Source organism: Abramis brama (genome assembly GCF_963993115.1).
Source record: "Abramis brama genome assembly, chromosome: 11".
Lineage (NCBI taxonomy): Eukaryota > Metazoa > Chordata > Actinopteri > Cypriniformes > Leuciscidae > Abramis > Abramis brama.
In genome coordinates, this window is record NC_139973.1 from 6,725,000 (window position 1) to 6,741,995 (window position 16,996).

At 36.1% G+C, this 16,996-nt stretch overlaps 1 protein-coding gene across 2 annotated transcripts; it reads right to left on the reverse strand.

Annotated features, from left to right (window-relative positions):
* Positions 1-1,808: 1,808 nt before the first annotated feature.
* mov10a (Mov10 RNA helicase a) lies at positions 1,809-16,593 on the reverse strand. 2 transcript variants are annotated; one of them, XM_084127684.1, is made up of 22 exons: positions 16,385-16,593; positions 16,060-16,165; positions 15,704-15,876; positions 15,309-15,550; positions 14,938-15,193; positions 14,091-14,231; positions 13,834-13,996; positions 13,567-13,718; positions 12,623-12,793; positions 12,250-12,397; positions 11,995-12,156; positions 7,387-7,490; positions 7,186-7,283; positions 6,978-7,076; positions 6,760-6,871; positions 6,556-6,673; positions 4,761-4,952; positions 4,512-4,574; positions 4,291-4,416; positions 3,524-3,612; positions 2,710-2,822; positions 1,809-2,619 (listed from the first exon to the last, which is right to left on the reverse strand). In XM_084127684.1, the coding sequence occupies exons 1-22, from the start codon at positions 16,501-16,503 to the stop codon at positions 2,561-2,563; spliced, it is 3,006 nt and encodes a 1,001-aa protein (XP_083983810.1). In that variant the 5' UTR covers positions 16,504-16,593; the 3' UTR covers positions 1,809-2,560. The 2 variants fall into 2 exon arrangements, with proteins under 2 accessions (XP_083983810.1, XP_083983811.1); XM_084127685.1 differs by having other exon boundaries at positions 15,628-15,876; positions 16,385-16,586.
* Between the last annotated feature and the right edge of the window lie 403 nt (positions 16,594-16,996).

Genomic DNA, 16,996 nt, shown 5'->3' on the forward strand with positions numbered 1-16,996 from the left:
AGTGTGTTTTGAGCTTCTCTGTGTCTTCTACACAATTTTATAGTAGTGAATAACTCCAATGAGCCAATTAAATGTATTTAAAAATGCTAAATCTTAAGTAATGTTGAGTATATTGCTTTCATTCCACAAAAAAATATCAATTACATGTAAATTGGAGGCTCAGTCGGGTCAAAAACCAACCAGGAGCGTAACATTTGTCGTTTTTGTCCTCCACACAGGCATAAACACACACGTGCACATGGACTGAGCTCTATAGATACTTAACTGGTTGAACCTGCCTCAAATATCCAGGCTGAGCTCACGCCGTCACATAATCTGACTGTATTGTGCTCACATTAGCCGGCACACATGCTTGAGTGTTGTTACTGCAAATATTCAATTTAAGGTGCGATCACTTTTGAAGGTTTCTAGCATTGCGAAACATCAAATAAATTCACAAACTGATGATTGTTAACAAATGTAAATTAGTTAGAAAAGGCCTTGAGTGCCTTTCCAGTTCCCACAGAATTGTGTGCCTTTAGTTATCAGTCTGTAATGCGCTCGGGTGGAGATGAGATGAACGGTTATATCCATGCATGCGTTTGGTCACGATCAGTGTTGTAATGTTGCATGCCAGTAATCATGAGGTGTTCGGATCATCGTGTTTCTGACAATAACCTTCGCTAATCACGCAGAGTTGTGCTTCTAGAAGAGCTGTAGCTTTTATTAGCTGGTGTAGAATCCATATTCTGATGTCACTTCCACTACTGTGCTGCTGGTGCCATGAGATGTCTGACATGAGGTAAATTATCAACGCTACATAAATCCAGCCCCATGTTTCCTGTCCCTGTTGACTTTGAACGAGTGTTTAATTCATTAGCATGGTGGAGCCGTGTTTCAATCTGGTCTGATATTGTAAAATAAGAAAATCACAAAAAACAATTAAGAATGTGTTCTGGGTCATATAGCAGCTAAAAATGAAATAAAAAATATAGTTTGCATTGAGAAAATAAAAAGATTTGGGTGGAAAATTTGCTTTAATTTTATACATGTATCATTAAAAATATATTTATGATCCTAATTTGTATTTAATGCTATACACACACATATATAAATTCATACAAATTACATGTATGTATTAAAATTGGTTAGAATCATAATATATATATCAATTATATATATATATATATATATGGTTTATTTTTAGGTGAAATATGACCCAGGCATTTCTTTGTGAGGTTCATCCAAAAAGAGTGAAGAAATTTGATATCTTCCTTGGGGTATTTTATGTTTAGGTCCATCAGAAGCACACAGATCGTTAAAATAATAACCATCTGTATAATTCTTGAAGGCATGGAACACTATGCCATGGATTTTAATTTATTAAACAGGGCATTATTGAAATACTGACTGCAATGCACTGAATGCACAAGGAACATCCCATTAGACTACGTACAAACTACACACTACTCACAAATAAAGGAGGATCTTGTTCTTTATCTTTTTTTTAATGTACTAATTTGTGGAGTCCTTGATGAAATCCTCGATGCAGGAATGATAATAGACTGCATGAGGAAAAGACTACAACAACCAGTCTTAGCATCAACCAGCTGTGTTCATATGGTCTCCTTTTTTCTGGAAGTATTCAATTTGATTTATTAATCCAGATTTTTATGAGCGCTCATAGTAACAATGCTTTGTAAACGGGACTAGTAGTAATTGTTTGAATGAAGTGAAACCAACTTATGTTAATAAACTATTTTTTCGAAACAAAATAATGTTGCACTCTTTTTCTTCTTTTGTGTGAAATGACAGGCAATGAAAAGTAATCCAGCATACAAATGTTGGATAATTTACTGTTGGAAAAAGAATTTGCCAAGTATTTTCTGCCTTTTTTTTTTTTTTTTTTTAAGTACAATCATAAGACATACAAAACAATACCACAACAAAATAGCAGCAATAAAGTCATGCATTCCAGAACATATTCTTAATGCCATGATATAAAACCTATTTCTTTAAACAAAAAGTTTCTCTAAAAATAAAAAAGTTCAAGATATATATTGCCATAATTTGCAATTACATATTGACATAAATTTCAGAACAGGTTTATATTGTTTTTAATAGCCATTTAAAAAATTTACTTGCTGGAAACACTGTTTCAATGAATTTGAAATGAATAAATGTGCATTGTTGGAAAAATTAATTTGAAATGAATTAATGTGCATTGTTGGAAAAATTAATTTGAAATGAATAAATGTGCATTGTTGGTAAAATAAAGTTTGAATGAAAGAAATTAAGTATTAATAAACTGTTGATTACTAAAAGTGATATTGCGACTGATCTTTGATCTACATCAGTTTGCATAATTTCTAGAATCTCCAGTATTAACTCAGTAGTTTATAAATTGACTGTTTTGCTGAATAATGAAATGAATCGGTCATATGCATTGTTTTACTGGCTGCACTCAACATTAGAGTGAGTTCATGTGACATATCAATACTACTTTACTGATAAAAAAGCAATTTCACATTTTCTCGAGATGTAAACTGATGGTCTCATTTGATTGTAGTGAATCTGGTCCTCATTGTTCAGCTCTCCACTCCGGGTGCACATGCTGCTGTAGTGGGCTCTCGTCCGTATCTAGACATGAACACGCGATGAGTCATACGAGCATATAACACACTCACATTTCAGGTCTGGATGTGTTACGTAAGGCTGCGTAGTGCGTACCTTCAGAGCTGATTTTTAAAGATGCCAGACGGCTGACCACATCCTCCTCTCCTTCAGCATCTTTGTAGTCAAAGCCAGTGTTGCCCTGCTCAAGCTCACAGTATCGGATAAACCTACACAAATAAATGCACACTAATAAACTACTGCATACACTGTGGAACAGATTATCAGTTAAAGGGATGGTTCACCCCAAAATGAAAAATATGTCAGTAATTCCTCACCCTCATGTTGTTCCAAACCCGTAACCCGACTTTCGTTCATCTTCTGAACACAAATGAAGATCTTTCACAACTACCACTTTGACGCTTTAAAATGTTCATAAAGAGATCATAAAATTAATCCATATGAATTGAGCAGTTTAGTCCAAATCTTCTGTTTATATTTGCTGATCAATGTTTATATTTGAATAAAAGTAAATTCATTCTGTTCATCATATAAAGCGATCAAGTCTCTTCAGAAAATTTGGACTAAACCTCTTTATGGACTTTTTGAAGCATCAAAGTGATAGCTACGTTGCTGTAAGAAAGCTCTCAGATTTCATCAAAAAGATCTTCATTTGTGTTCCGAAGATGAATGAAAGTCTTACGGGTTTGGAACGGCATGAGGGTGAGTGTTTAATGACATGATGTTTTGCATAAGAAATGCTAATATGGTATGTTATAAACAATGCTGGCAGCTTGAATTGCTGTTTGCTTATTTTGCATTTTGCTAATTTTGAGTGCAACATGCTTCAAAATGGTCTGCAAGCTGTCTGCAGGCATGCCATTAAAGATTGGGACTAGTTGTCATCGGGTTACCATAACTAGGGTCTTACCTCTGCCAAGTAGGATCCTTGCTTAGGATAACTGGGTTTCCCACCACAATGAGCAGGGCTTTGGCTCTCGTCATGGCCACATTAAACCTCTGTGGGCAACAGAAAGGGTTTACTACAGGATGGCATCATTTCTCTAAACTAAGTCCAAACAGAAGGTCAGAAACATGCATTAGGCCTCTTTTCCTAATTTTTCTCTGATTACGAGCTTCTGTGATAAACTTTTTAACTTTTACTCTTGCAGCTAAAACAACCGGTATTAGATTCCACAAATGCCAACCAGTAGCTTGTTAATACTTTTATTCAGCAAGGATGCATGAAATTGATCAAAAGTGACAATAAAAACATTTACAATGTCACAAAAAAAAAAAAAAAAGTCCAATTCACATAAATGCTGTTCTTTTGAACTTTCTATTCATTTGTTTTCAACATTGATAATAATAATAAATGTTTCTTGAGCAGCTAATCCGCATGTAAGAATGAATTCTGAAGGATCATGTGACACTGAAGACTGGAAAATTCAGCTTTGTCATCACAAGAATAAATTACATTTTAAATATATTAAGAATTAAAAAAAAGTCATTTTAAATTGTAATAATATTTCACAGTATTACTCTTTTATTGTATTTTTGATCAATTAATTGTAGCCCTAGTGAGCGTATAAGAGACTCTTTCAAACCCAAACTTTTGTATGGTTGTGTATATGTATATATAATTGATTTAGTGCAGTAAAAATGGCTACTTATCCAATAGAGATTAAGTATATCCACCTTCTCATTTGAGAGGAAGCCAATGTTGAAGTCTTGGTCCATCCTGACATAGTTGACGCTACTACGGACAGTAGAAACTATGATGACTTTTCTCTCTTGACCCTGAAACTCTTCAACTGACCCCACCTGCAAAAGTCAAATAATCAAGCAGCAGAAATCACTTATTCTGAGTTCAGAGAGGCAATTTAAGGGGAAAAGAAAAAAGAAATTCACATGCCAACCTTGATTTCTTTCCACTTGTGTAACTCCGTCACAGTATTCAGAGCTTTCCGCATTTTTTCCACCTTGAATTAATGAAAAATCTTTTGTTAAATGTAAAGATGGGTTTGAACCTTTTTTGCTCCAAATTTTGCCATTTTCATGAGTAATATAATACATTTTCTAAAAAAATTATTTTGTATCCAATAGGATTTAAAATCCTACATTTTATTCTAAGCTGATTTTACAACACAGTACTTTCTCAGTCTTGCCTGTTTCCTGTAAGGAGCGATAATGCCAATGTCATTGGCGCTGAGTTTTGGCAGGCCCTTCTTGCCCTGCGTTTCCATGAGCTTGTTGAGGTAGCTGACGATGACCTCGATCTCTGTCACGTTGAAGAATGAAGGACTGTTGGCCTCTCTTTCATCTTTCCCCATCACTCCATGAAACACAACAGGAAATCCCTGTTCATCACAGAAATAAGAAAAGTGCTTTATTCATTTATTGAAGCTTCTTATTTTCACCTTTAAAAAAAAAAAAAATCTTATCTGCATCTCCCAAAAGAGTCCGCAAGTTCCAACCATAGCTCCAACAAACATCCGCAAACAGCATCACAAACTGCTCTTGGGCACAATAAGCAAGCTTTTATCCCATTTAAATATACTTAATCTATATATTAGCATGTCAACAATCAGCGCTGTTTTTGAGGAGGGTGCATGTGCATAAATGCATAAGGGAACCTTGAGTATGATGTATGAGGGAACCTGCGATGAATCAAACTTCAAATAAAACAAAATAACAGGGAAAAAGCAGCATGTCATTACGTGGAGATTGAATGTAGCGCATGTATACAGGAGTAAAGTGTATGCCAAATACTGCATGTTGATGTGATAAAAAAGTACTGGCTTTCTGTTGTGTATGTAAATGAACTACAATAATATTAAATACATTACTTGCGAAGCAAAAACGAAAAAATAATATAGTTTGAAGAATGGTGGTACTTCCATATTATTATTTTTTCTTCAATGGCTACCGTCAACTCTTTGATTACCAACATTCTTCAAAATATCTTCTTTTGTGTTCAGGTTTAGTACAACATAAGGGTGAGTAAATGATGACAGAATTTTCATTTTTGGGCGAACTATCCCTTTATTGACTGTCCTATATTGTTGAACTAATGTGGTTCATCCAACAGAGGTGTGACCGGCTTCGGTAAACAGTCGTGACTGGCTAATTAGTTTAAACAATAATGCATCATACTATGGTGGTTAAGCAGTGAGTTACGTCATTGTACGGGACACGCACCCCTGAATAGTGACACATACTCTAACACATAGATCACTCGACAACACTCTAAAAAATAAAGGTTGTTTTTTGGCATTTATGGTTCCATGAAGAACCTTTAACATCCATGGAACCTTCCCATTGCACTTTATAGTGGAAAAGGGTTCTTTAGATTATTAAAATGTTCTAGAGCAGGGGTATTCAATTAAAGTTCCAAGAGGTCCGGTCTCTGTATTTCCTTCCCAGCAGAGGTTCAGACAATACTTTTTTGGAACAGTTATATTATTAGTATCTATCTTGCTTCTTCCCGTGTTTCTGCTACTGTTGTTATTAAAATAACCGCGCCATCTGCAGCTCTTAATGTGACGCTTGAATGAAGCACTTTGGGCTCTAGATAAAAATATTATAGATATAGCTCCGAAAAATCATTACTATAAACAAGAGCTCGTGGTGTATCCGCTTCATTGTTTTGGCGCGCTGCTCACTTTAATCAGTAGAAACGGTAAAATGGCACAATTACGTCCCACGGCCCGCATGGAACAAAGATCCGGACCAGGGTCGGCCATACTTATCTGGCATCAGAATCAGAAACCTTTATTTTTAAGAGTGTAAAAACACCAGATTACACCTGATTTATCCACTTTACAATGTGTTTAGTATATTTCGGCAAGACTGATTCTGTTTGAACATCTAATTATCTATAAAAAACAGCACATTTCTTCGCTTCTTGCATCTTCGACACACAAAAAAACCCAAATGAGCTTTTGTGGAGCGGTCTGGTACCTCTTTAGGGAGATGCTCCCAGTGACAGAAGGCCTCCCGCTCCATCTGGTTTGCAAACACCTGCAGCTCATTCTCATAGAAGAGCTCGTTGGGGATCTTGAGGATGGCGGGATGAGACCTGGGATGGGGTGAGAATAACTATAAGTCATCCATCAACACTTATGACATCAAAAATTGATGGGAGAAAAAATACCCCATCGGTACCTGTAGTTGCGGAGAAGTTTGGTGACGAAGCGGGTGTCATATCCAGAATGACCATCCTGGCTCTTCTGATAGAGAGAGTTCTGTTTCATTAGCCTCTCCAGGAGGGACTGACCTGTTTAATGTCAAACGATATCTGTTAGGACTGAAATCTAACTGAGTTAAAGAAGAAACAACCAATGTAAAAATATAAAGGAAATCATGAAAAATATTTTCAGTACTCAGTCCGTGTAGTTGTGCCAGTGGAGATCTCAAAACAGGGCCCAACTGCTGCGGGTCTCCGGCCAAAACCAGCTGGCCCTCCCCAGGGTAGAGCAAACCTTGGGCACAGAGAGCGAGCGCAATGTAGAAATACTGTAAACAATCTGTTTTTCTGTTTGTGTTCTAATTCATGTTCTCATTCTCCTCTCCCAACCCTTCCTCCTTTACCCGCAATTCCGATGATACACTCAGGCTCCACGGCTTGTCCAGCCTCATCTATGAAAATGTGTGTGAAGTGACCTATAGCAAAACCTCCTGACACGAGCCTGAAGAGCACACAAATGAATATTCCTTTTTAGCCATCACAGCAGAACATCCTAGCTAGCACAAGGTAACGTGACAGAGGATATGACTGGACTGTGACAGTACCTTCCAGCGGTGACCAGTGTAACCACAATGACGGTGTAGTTCATCAAAGCCTTTTGAGATGGGAGCAGGAAGCTGTCCTGTTCTTTATTCCAGTTACTGTGTTTCTGTAGGAATGGATATTTAGGAATACGTCTTCTGTTTTATTAATATAGTTAAATATTATAGGTTAGTATGATAAATATAACATACATTTATTAATATATATTTATTAATATAAATATTTCACACATTTTATTTATATTAAATATTTAAATAATATTGATATATTTATTAAATATATATATATATATATATATATATATATATATATATATATATATATATATTCAATGTATATATATATTCAATGTATATATATATATATATATATATATATATATATATATATATATATTAAAACATATCAATATCATTTAAATAGTATATAGTTAAATAATATATAGTTAAATATTATAGGTTAGAGTATTATAAATATATATTCATTCACACACATATATATATATATATATATATATATATATATATATATATATATATATATCACATATTTATAAACATTTTATTTATATTAAATATTTAATAATTTTAGAAATTCTAATATATAAATAAAATATTAAAACAGGGTTCCCACACCTTGGTTAACTTCAAATTCAAGGACCTTTCAAGGACTTTCCAGGTCCAATACCCTCAAATTCAAGGACTTAATGTGGGGACACATTTGTTGTGTCCAACAACAAACGTTGAGGTACCATGGTAGTTTCATGCGCCCGTGAACGTCATGGCAACGTACAACACAAAGTAGCCTACCTCATGCGGAAAAACTTAATGTATCCAGGGTTTTTCCTGGCTCAAAATGAGGTGGATGTGGTAAAATCCTAATAATGTATTTTAATAATAAGATAATTAAATTAGTATTTTTTGTAGATCATCATATAGCCTAATGTGTTTCCCACATTATTTTTGTGGGTGGAGCTTGGTACCCCTAGGGGGGTCTGGGGGCATGCCCCCCCGGTAAGAAAATTTTGTACATTTTAAAGATAAATTCATTAATCTGGTGCACTTTGAGTCACCCGAATCCACTGTTAAAAATAGATAATACACCCGCAAACCACCCATATACTTTGATTTAGATATCTGCATCTGATCATCACATTACAATTATTCAAATTCTCAGTGTTAAGCATGATATGGTAACATATCACACTGAAGTAGGCTGATTAAAAATTAACATTTATTTAAAATAAAAGTTTTTCTTTTGGCAAAATTACATTTCCTTAATAGCCTAAACAGAGCTTTTACTCCCTTCAAACTTAAATTGTCAAAGTTTCATTACATCACTGTTTGAAAACACTAATTTTTTTGTACCTTTATAAAGGGCATTTTTCCCCTAATTTTATTAAATGTTTGTTCCATCTTTCATTTCAAATTCTTAAATTTGATCAATATATTCAATTAAAATAATAAGACACTAGGCTGTTACCAATCAAATTAAATAATTTTCATTGAAAAATTATAACTGTATTAAATTAGATTATACTACAGGGCCGTTGAATGCTTGAATCTGATTGGTTGACAAACGTTCTAAGGTGTGCATTATTTTCAGGGAAACGCACAGCTAAAGTAGTTCCAGGCAGGTCTTGACCGCATTACAGTTCCATATCACTTCGCGTAGTCAACTGTAATAACGGAAAATAGGATACAATTCATAACAAGAAAAAACATTTAGCCCCATGCGCTTGATCTGCAATTTTCAATGTCTAGCTTCACAATCAATGGAAACATGCAGTTTAATTTTAATATATAAAGTATATAGTCCTATATAATCAATAGAAAATTAAACTGAATATAGGCTAAATAAATGGATAGTCCTGCAGCACGGATTTTTATTGCCGATAATTTAACAAATAAATAATTATTGATAGGCCTACTTGTTAAAAGGGCTTTGTGTTTCATTTATTTGGCTAGTCTGTCATCTGTCAATAATAGAAAAAAATGAACGAATTAATTAAAACGAAATGAATAAATAAATAAATAATAATTTTGACGCACATGCTTTTCTGTCTCATTATTGCATCATCTCTCTCTAATAACTGCATAAAGCCGGGGACACAGTTAAAGGCCGGTTATGAATGTAATTTGATACTTATGACTGATCATGTCCAAATGCGTGTTCAGCGCGTTCAGTCTGTGTTCAAAGTCGGTGTTTAAAATCTGCAGTCGATGAAAACAGTCAGAGAATGTGTCAGCTAGTCGTGTGTCCCAGCATTAGTCTGCTATCAGCGGCTCAAACCTCCGTTACTAACTCTAAAATGACGTTTTGTAATTAGCAACGGAGGCATGGGATTAGATGCGTAAGAAATTAGTCCTACATACAAGAGCGTTTTAATGACAAAAACTTTACAAACGTCTTGAAATACATCATCTGAACAATGTTTCGAGGTGTGGTAACTGTAGTATAAGCGGAATAATTGACTTCAGGCCGTTGAATTATTAGAAAAATAATGCACACCGAGGTGTAACGGCCACTCCGCTTCGCGTCGTGACCGCATTACCACCTCGGGTGTGCATTATTTTTCTAATAATTCAACGGCCTGTCGTCAATTATTCCTTACTTATTTAAAATATTTTTGAATATACAAATAAGGAATGTTGAAAAGAATGATACTTTATGAAACTAAACCGCCAGTAGGAGGCGGCAGGCGACCGTCTTAATGAGCGAGTCATTGAGTCATTAATTCAAACGATTCGAACAAACGGCTGATTTATTCAGAATGAGGCAGTTTATAAATGGGTAACTGAATCTTTGACTCAACCGATTCGCTCAAAACGCTGAATCATTCAGTATCATTCAGTATAGCAAGTGTTGCTGTGAGATGCGCTATGGTTCTGCTGTGATCTTTGTTTTGAACTATTTTCGCTGCTGAAATAGAACAAAAACAGTCATTGCGTCTAAAATGTAAGTGACTTAATTTTAACTATTTGTTTATTGAACTGTTATGAAATCAGTCTCGGTTTCAATCTTGACGGCTCTCTGGTCGTGTGTAGCCTAGGCTATACAAAATATTGTTTCTTAACTATAGTGTTATAAATAACTGCGCGAGCCTCAACAGCGCAACATTGTTACCATCAGTACATTATAGGCCTATATTATTATCAACTATAGGCTATCAATCGCCACTTACATTAAATGAAATAAAACAGAATTAGTTATTTTGTATTTTTATACTAAAAATTGTTTTAATCAGGGCATTTGTCTGGTTGGGCAAGTAATAGGCCTACAATTCTCTCTCACTTTCCCCTTCAAAAAAAGAAAAAAATACACGTGTCCCGGACAAGCGTTATTGTCGAGCCCTGATATGTTTTCCTTGATTGGTTTTCCCTGAAGAGAATTACGTTGTTGAAAACGAAAGTAAAAGTTCACGTTCACGCACGTTCATTGCATTTTACCGTGATGAGAGTTCCGTGTCTTTATTAAACTCAACACATTATAATGATTTATCTGTCATCCACCCTCGATTAATTGGAATGGAATGTTTGTATTACTTGGCCCGCCCGACCCGCGATTAGCCGCGATCCGCGCAGCACTATACAGTTTGAGAATAGACACAAGTGGTAACAACAACAGAACCATTACGGTGGAAAAAGTGTATCTGACCATCAAAATAAATTCAAGCACTTTCAAGGACCTGTCTCTATGTATGTTTATTTTCAAAAACTTTCCAGGGCCTTGAAAACATTTTTTCAGATTCACAAACTTTCAAGGATTTCAAGGACCCGTGGGAACCCTGTTAAAATAAATATTTCCTTAACTATATATAGGAAATTATACATAGTTAAGAATGATAAAAAAATATATATACTGTATATATGTCATATGTTTTTTTAATAATAATATTATTCATATTAACATTTGTCAATCCTGAAACAAACTGCATTGCATTGTATTCTGCACAGTGTACTTTAGATTAGGGCTGCACAATATATCGAAATTATCGAAATATCGCAAATGTATATATCGCGATATGCATATCGCAACGGCTTGCAATAACTGGGGTCATGAACAAAAGACGAAGAGAAAATCACTCGCTGCTCTTGGCTGAATAACTTTTGTAGCTTTAATATTTAGTATATATTTAATTCATACAGTGAAAACTAAGCAGTGTTTCATTTTTACATTTGTTTATTCAGTTTCTGTTGTTAAATAAACCTAATGTAGGATAACCTGAAACCCTAAACCCCGTGGTTTACACTGATGTTAAAATAACACTTCTTATGCTACAGTAAAACACTGATGTTCACTTTCAGACGTTGTTGGGATGTTTTCTTGTCACAAAAAGAATGTGAAACACGTATGTTATATAATTTTAAGTATATTTTAAAGATAATTTAAGTTTATTTTACACACTTTAAGCATTATCGTATCGAATATTGCATTATTTAATGAGTTATCACATATCACAGTTTTCTTCAATATCGTGCAGCCCTACTTTAGATGCCATCTGCATATTCCATGTATACAGAACAATTGTGCACATGATACATACATCCTTCAAAAAGTATGAGAATAGTAGTATGCCATTCCGGACATACCCCATGCATTTGTCTTACCAGCAGTTTCTGCGGTACGGTGCGCGGGTCTCTACTGGGGGCATACAGTCGGTAGAGGCGATGGCCGTCCACATATCCTAATAGCCTCTCACACAGGAGGTCACAGGCACTGTTTGAGGGAGCACAGGCCAGGATATGGGTCGTGGCTTCTGACTTATTCACCTGATGCAACAAACAAACACACATGAGTCATGAGTCACATAGATGTTTAATACTGCAATAAACACATGAAGTAGTCCTAATGAATGCCTTTACCTGCTTTATGGCTTCCACTACTGTGACAGTTTTGCCTGTACCCGGGGGTCCAAAGATCAAGTAAGGTGCTGGTTTGGATGAGCCTGACAGGATGTGTTGCACTGCCGCCTTCTGCTCAGGGTTGTTCTCTAAATCTTTGTTGAACATCCTGGAGGATGAAAAACACACACACACATACAGTGGGGGGCAAAAGTCTGAGACCACTATTTTTTATATTTTACATAGATATATATATATAGCTCAGTTACATTTTGTTTGTGTTTCTATCTTATTGACATCATCAAGGAGGAAATTCCTAACACATGTGTGGATGTACTGTGTAGCTGTCTATAAACAGACGTGTGTGAGTGTGCGCATACGTGTGTGTGCAGACCTGAGATTTGGTAGTGTAGTGTGTCCAATGCCCTTATCAGAGGGGAACAACACATCGCCCAGTTTGTGCTTGGCAGCGAGCTCCACCGCCCTGTGCTGAAGATTCAAGGGGAAGCGATTGATGTTGAACTCCACATCAAACTTCATGTTGTTGACAAACTTCTGGAGAAGCCTACAAACACAAAACCAAAAAGGAATAAATTTTTACAGCTCGGATTAGATGCGTCCAAAACCAGGGTTTTATCTATTACTGGCTAAGGATTTAACTATTTTGTAATTTAGAAATGTAAGTTCATGGTTTAAATGAAGGCTATTATTATTTAAGACTTAATGAAGGCTATTAGTGTCTGTCAAGTTTGAAAAACTGTTAAAAGAAATATTATATTTAATATAATATTATTATATTTCCTTTTTTTAATGCAATTTATTCCTGTGATGACAAAGCTGAATTTTCAGCATCATTACTTCAGTCTTCAGTGTCACATGATGCTTCAGAAATCATTCTGATATGATGTTTTGCTGCTCAAGAAACATTTCTCATTAATATCAGTATTGAAAACTGTTGTGCTGCTTAATATTTTTGTGGAAACCATTATACACTTTTTTTCAGGATTCTTTGATGAACAGAGAGTTCAAAAGAACAGCATTGAAATTGTTTTTTGTATTATAGCAATGTAAAAGTCTTTACTGTGACCTCATAAATTTAATGCATTCTTGTTAAAAAGTACTCATTTCTTTAAAAAAGAATCTCACTGACCCCAAAATTATTGATCTGAGATTTATTTAGTAATTTAGTCAAACTATTTAGTAATTCAATATATTATTAAATATATAATTAATTAAAATATTCATAATACCAGTGCATTAAAAAATATTTCACAATGTACTTACTATCAGTGGAAGCTATGTATGTTAACAGTGTTTCTAACAGTACATATTTCTTACTTTTTTGAGAAGCCGAGTTTAACTCTCTCAAGTTCTACACGATGGACATAGCCTTCATAGACTGTGATGGGCTGGTTCTTGTCCTTTGACACACACGCGTTCAGTTTATCTCCTCGCAGTACGGACGGTCTGTTCTCTGCCACCCCTGGTACCTGAGTTAAAGAGATAAAGTAATCATTAAAAAGATTGTGATTGACATCATGATATCTGTAGTAACATCTGACATAAACAAGAACACATTTGGTGATCATTTTGCTTCTCACTCACTTTGAGAATGAGCAACCTTTTGTTTTCTTTGTCGAGGGTCATGGTCTTGCCAGAGAGATCATATTTCCTGATGTCCACCTCCATCTGAATCTCTTCCAGGTATAGAAGGAGGTGAAAGCGCTCAGTGTAGTTCTTCATGCAAAGCGCAGTGTCCAGCACTCGCCTGAGAACATACAGATAAGACCAATGCACACTCAGAAAGAGAGAGAGCTGTGTTTTCAACACAATTTCTTTGTTCTAAAAGAGTCCATGCTTGCCTCACTCTGGGAAGTTGCTGTCTTACTGAGGGTGATAGGCGCTCGGAGTCCTCCAGCTTGTGTTTGGCCAACTCCTTCAAGTAGGCTGGGTACTTATATGTTTTCAATTTCACCATAATCTCCAGATTATGTTTGATGAAACTATAAAAATAGAATGGGAAGAAGAGTGATTCAACAACACAGAATCTGCTTACCATTCTAGGAAGTGAGCTGCTAGTATGCTAAAAGGTAGATAGAAAAGACAAACATCAGACAGACACATGGATACATAGAACACAGACATACTACAAACAGACAGACAGACAGATGTTGGATGGATGGATGGATGGACAGACACATATATAGACGGATAGATAGACAGATAGACAGATAAATAGATGATGGATGGACAGACAGACACATATATAGACGGATACATAGAAAACAGATGGATGGATGGACGGACGGACAGACACATATATAGACGGATAGATAGACAGATAAATAGATGATGGATGGACAGACACATATATAAACGGATAGATAGACCAATAGATAGATAGATAGATAGATAGACAGACAGACACATAGACGATAGATAGATAGATAGATAGATAGATAGATAGATAGATAGATAGATAGATAGATAGATAGATAGATAGATAGATAGATACATATATAGACGGATACATAGAAGACAGATGATGGATGGATGGATGAACAGACAGACACATATATAGACGGATACATAGAAAACAGATGGATGGATGGATGGATGGATAATGGATGGACAGACACATATATAGACGGATACATAGAAGACGGACGGACAGACGGACAGACAGACAGACAGATAGATAGATCTAACCTCTCAGGTGGGACCCCTTCTTCCACAATCCTGTTCTCTGAGCGGAGTCGTCTGTTCTGTTTGGGGTTATATGGGCTCTCTGGGCCCAATGTTTCAGCTAGTCCAGTCTGAACCACTGCCTCCAGTTCCCGGACTATGCAGAAGGGCTTAGCAGGACCTGGAGGATCCGCCTCTGGGCAGAACTCAAAGTACATGGTGGCTGGAAAGTGTCCGTGATGATGGACTTTGTAATGCACTTCAACAACATAACTCTCACCTAGCAGGAAGACATTAATGTGACATTCTTGTGAGCATCTGACAAGACAACCTATATACATTTTCATTTGTTTATCTATCTATCTATTAGATTATGGTCTCAAAGTTTTTCTCACCTGGACAGAGGAGAAGAGGAGAAACACGGTTCACTCTCCTCTTATCCACGAGAGTAAAGCAGCGCATCTTGTGCAAGGCTGTGTAGTACGTGAAGTAGACACAGCTCTCGCCCCGGTTCACGATGTGAAACTTCACCACGGACAGCTTCCCTAGCTCCTTGGTGATGAACATAACCTTCCCTTTAGTGGCCTCGGGGTCAGAGGTTATTTCAACACCTCCTTTGTCTTTGATGAGCTGAGCTCTAAAACAAAGACAGACACATCTAACAATGAGTTTCAAAAGGAAAATGTGCGTTTGAGAAGGGAAGCCTGTGATTACCTTCATACTATTAATTATATGTTTAAAGTTGATTTTATTTTTCCTAGACAGCCAGAATTATATCTCTGATGATCACCGTTTCACTCTGAGTTTGTTGAGGATTTCTGAAGCGAGCTTCTTCTTAGGGGTCAGGACAGGCATAGTGGTCGGAGGAGATGAGGAAGAGGACGCTGGGACAGAATCTGTGGCTGACATGTTGGTGTTCTGCTGTGTGAAGGACTTCCACTGATCGCAGTAGTACACGCGCACCTGTCAGGAGGAGAAGAGAAGAGAGACGAAAACGCAATGATTTATCTTCTTTGCTTAAAAATCGAATTGTAATGGCTTGATGCTGAAGTTAAGTAGTTTGTCACTTTTATGAGTACACTATAAGATCTCAAAGCTTACAGAAATGGACCCAAAGACACAAAGCATGATCATTTAAGTTCTCACCTTTGGTTTTCCGCGAAATATAACTTTCCCACGCCCTGTAGTAGCTTTGTTGAAAACTTTTAAGGCATTGATCACACTGGAAAATGAGGGTTCTTTTCTTCCATCCCTGAAAATAAACAATAGCATGCAACTGAGTTCAGCCTGGAAAAACAAGGCTATTGCTTTAATGTAAAAAAAAGGACAGTAATATCACACATAAACGAAACGATTATATACAAAACACACTTATTACAAAGACAAAATAAAGCAAAGCTTGGCATGAATTAATAGTATCAAATAGATGAGTCAGACATTGAACTGTTGACTCTGAGTCACTGTTGCAAACCTTTTAAACTCAAAGTTGTAAATATCCCGAAGTTCGTTTATGTCTGTTTTCGAGATCCTCTGCCCCAGAAACTCGAGAAAATCAAGCCCTACTTCGTATGATGCTCTGAGCGAAGGCATTGTGCTGTTGTTTATATGTCAGTAGTGTATGTTTAGGATGTTGTCTGGTCTAGAGCTAGGCGATTCCGGAATCGAAACTGACTGAATACAGTCGAGTCTAACAAGCAAGGGTACAGTGACCAAGCAAGGGTACATCAACAAATTACCGCACTAAGGAGGATTGACATGTTCTTTACTATTTAAATAATGCACTTAACTGCTCAAAAAAGAAACCACTCCATAAACATCATTTTTCTAGCTTATATTTCGCATTTACTGGTCAATATAACGTTAGGTGTAAATAACATTCCATAATGAGAAACACTCTTTTGCGACACTCCCTAAAACAGTGGCGTTAACGTTACATAACATCCATAATGGAGCGACCCTTTTCATGGATAGTTAATCACCTGGATGGGGCTATTTAATTCAAAACTCAATCAAAATTGGTAGATCTTGATTTTGGAAACTAGGCGTCTTCATTTCCGTCAAATCAGGGAAACTTATGTATTCC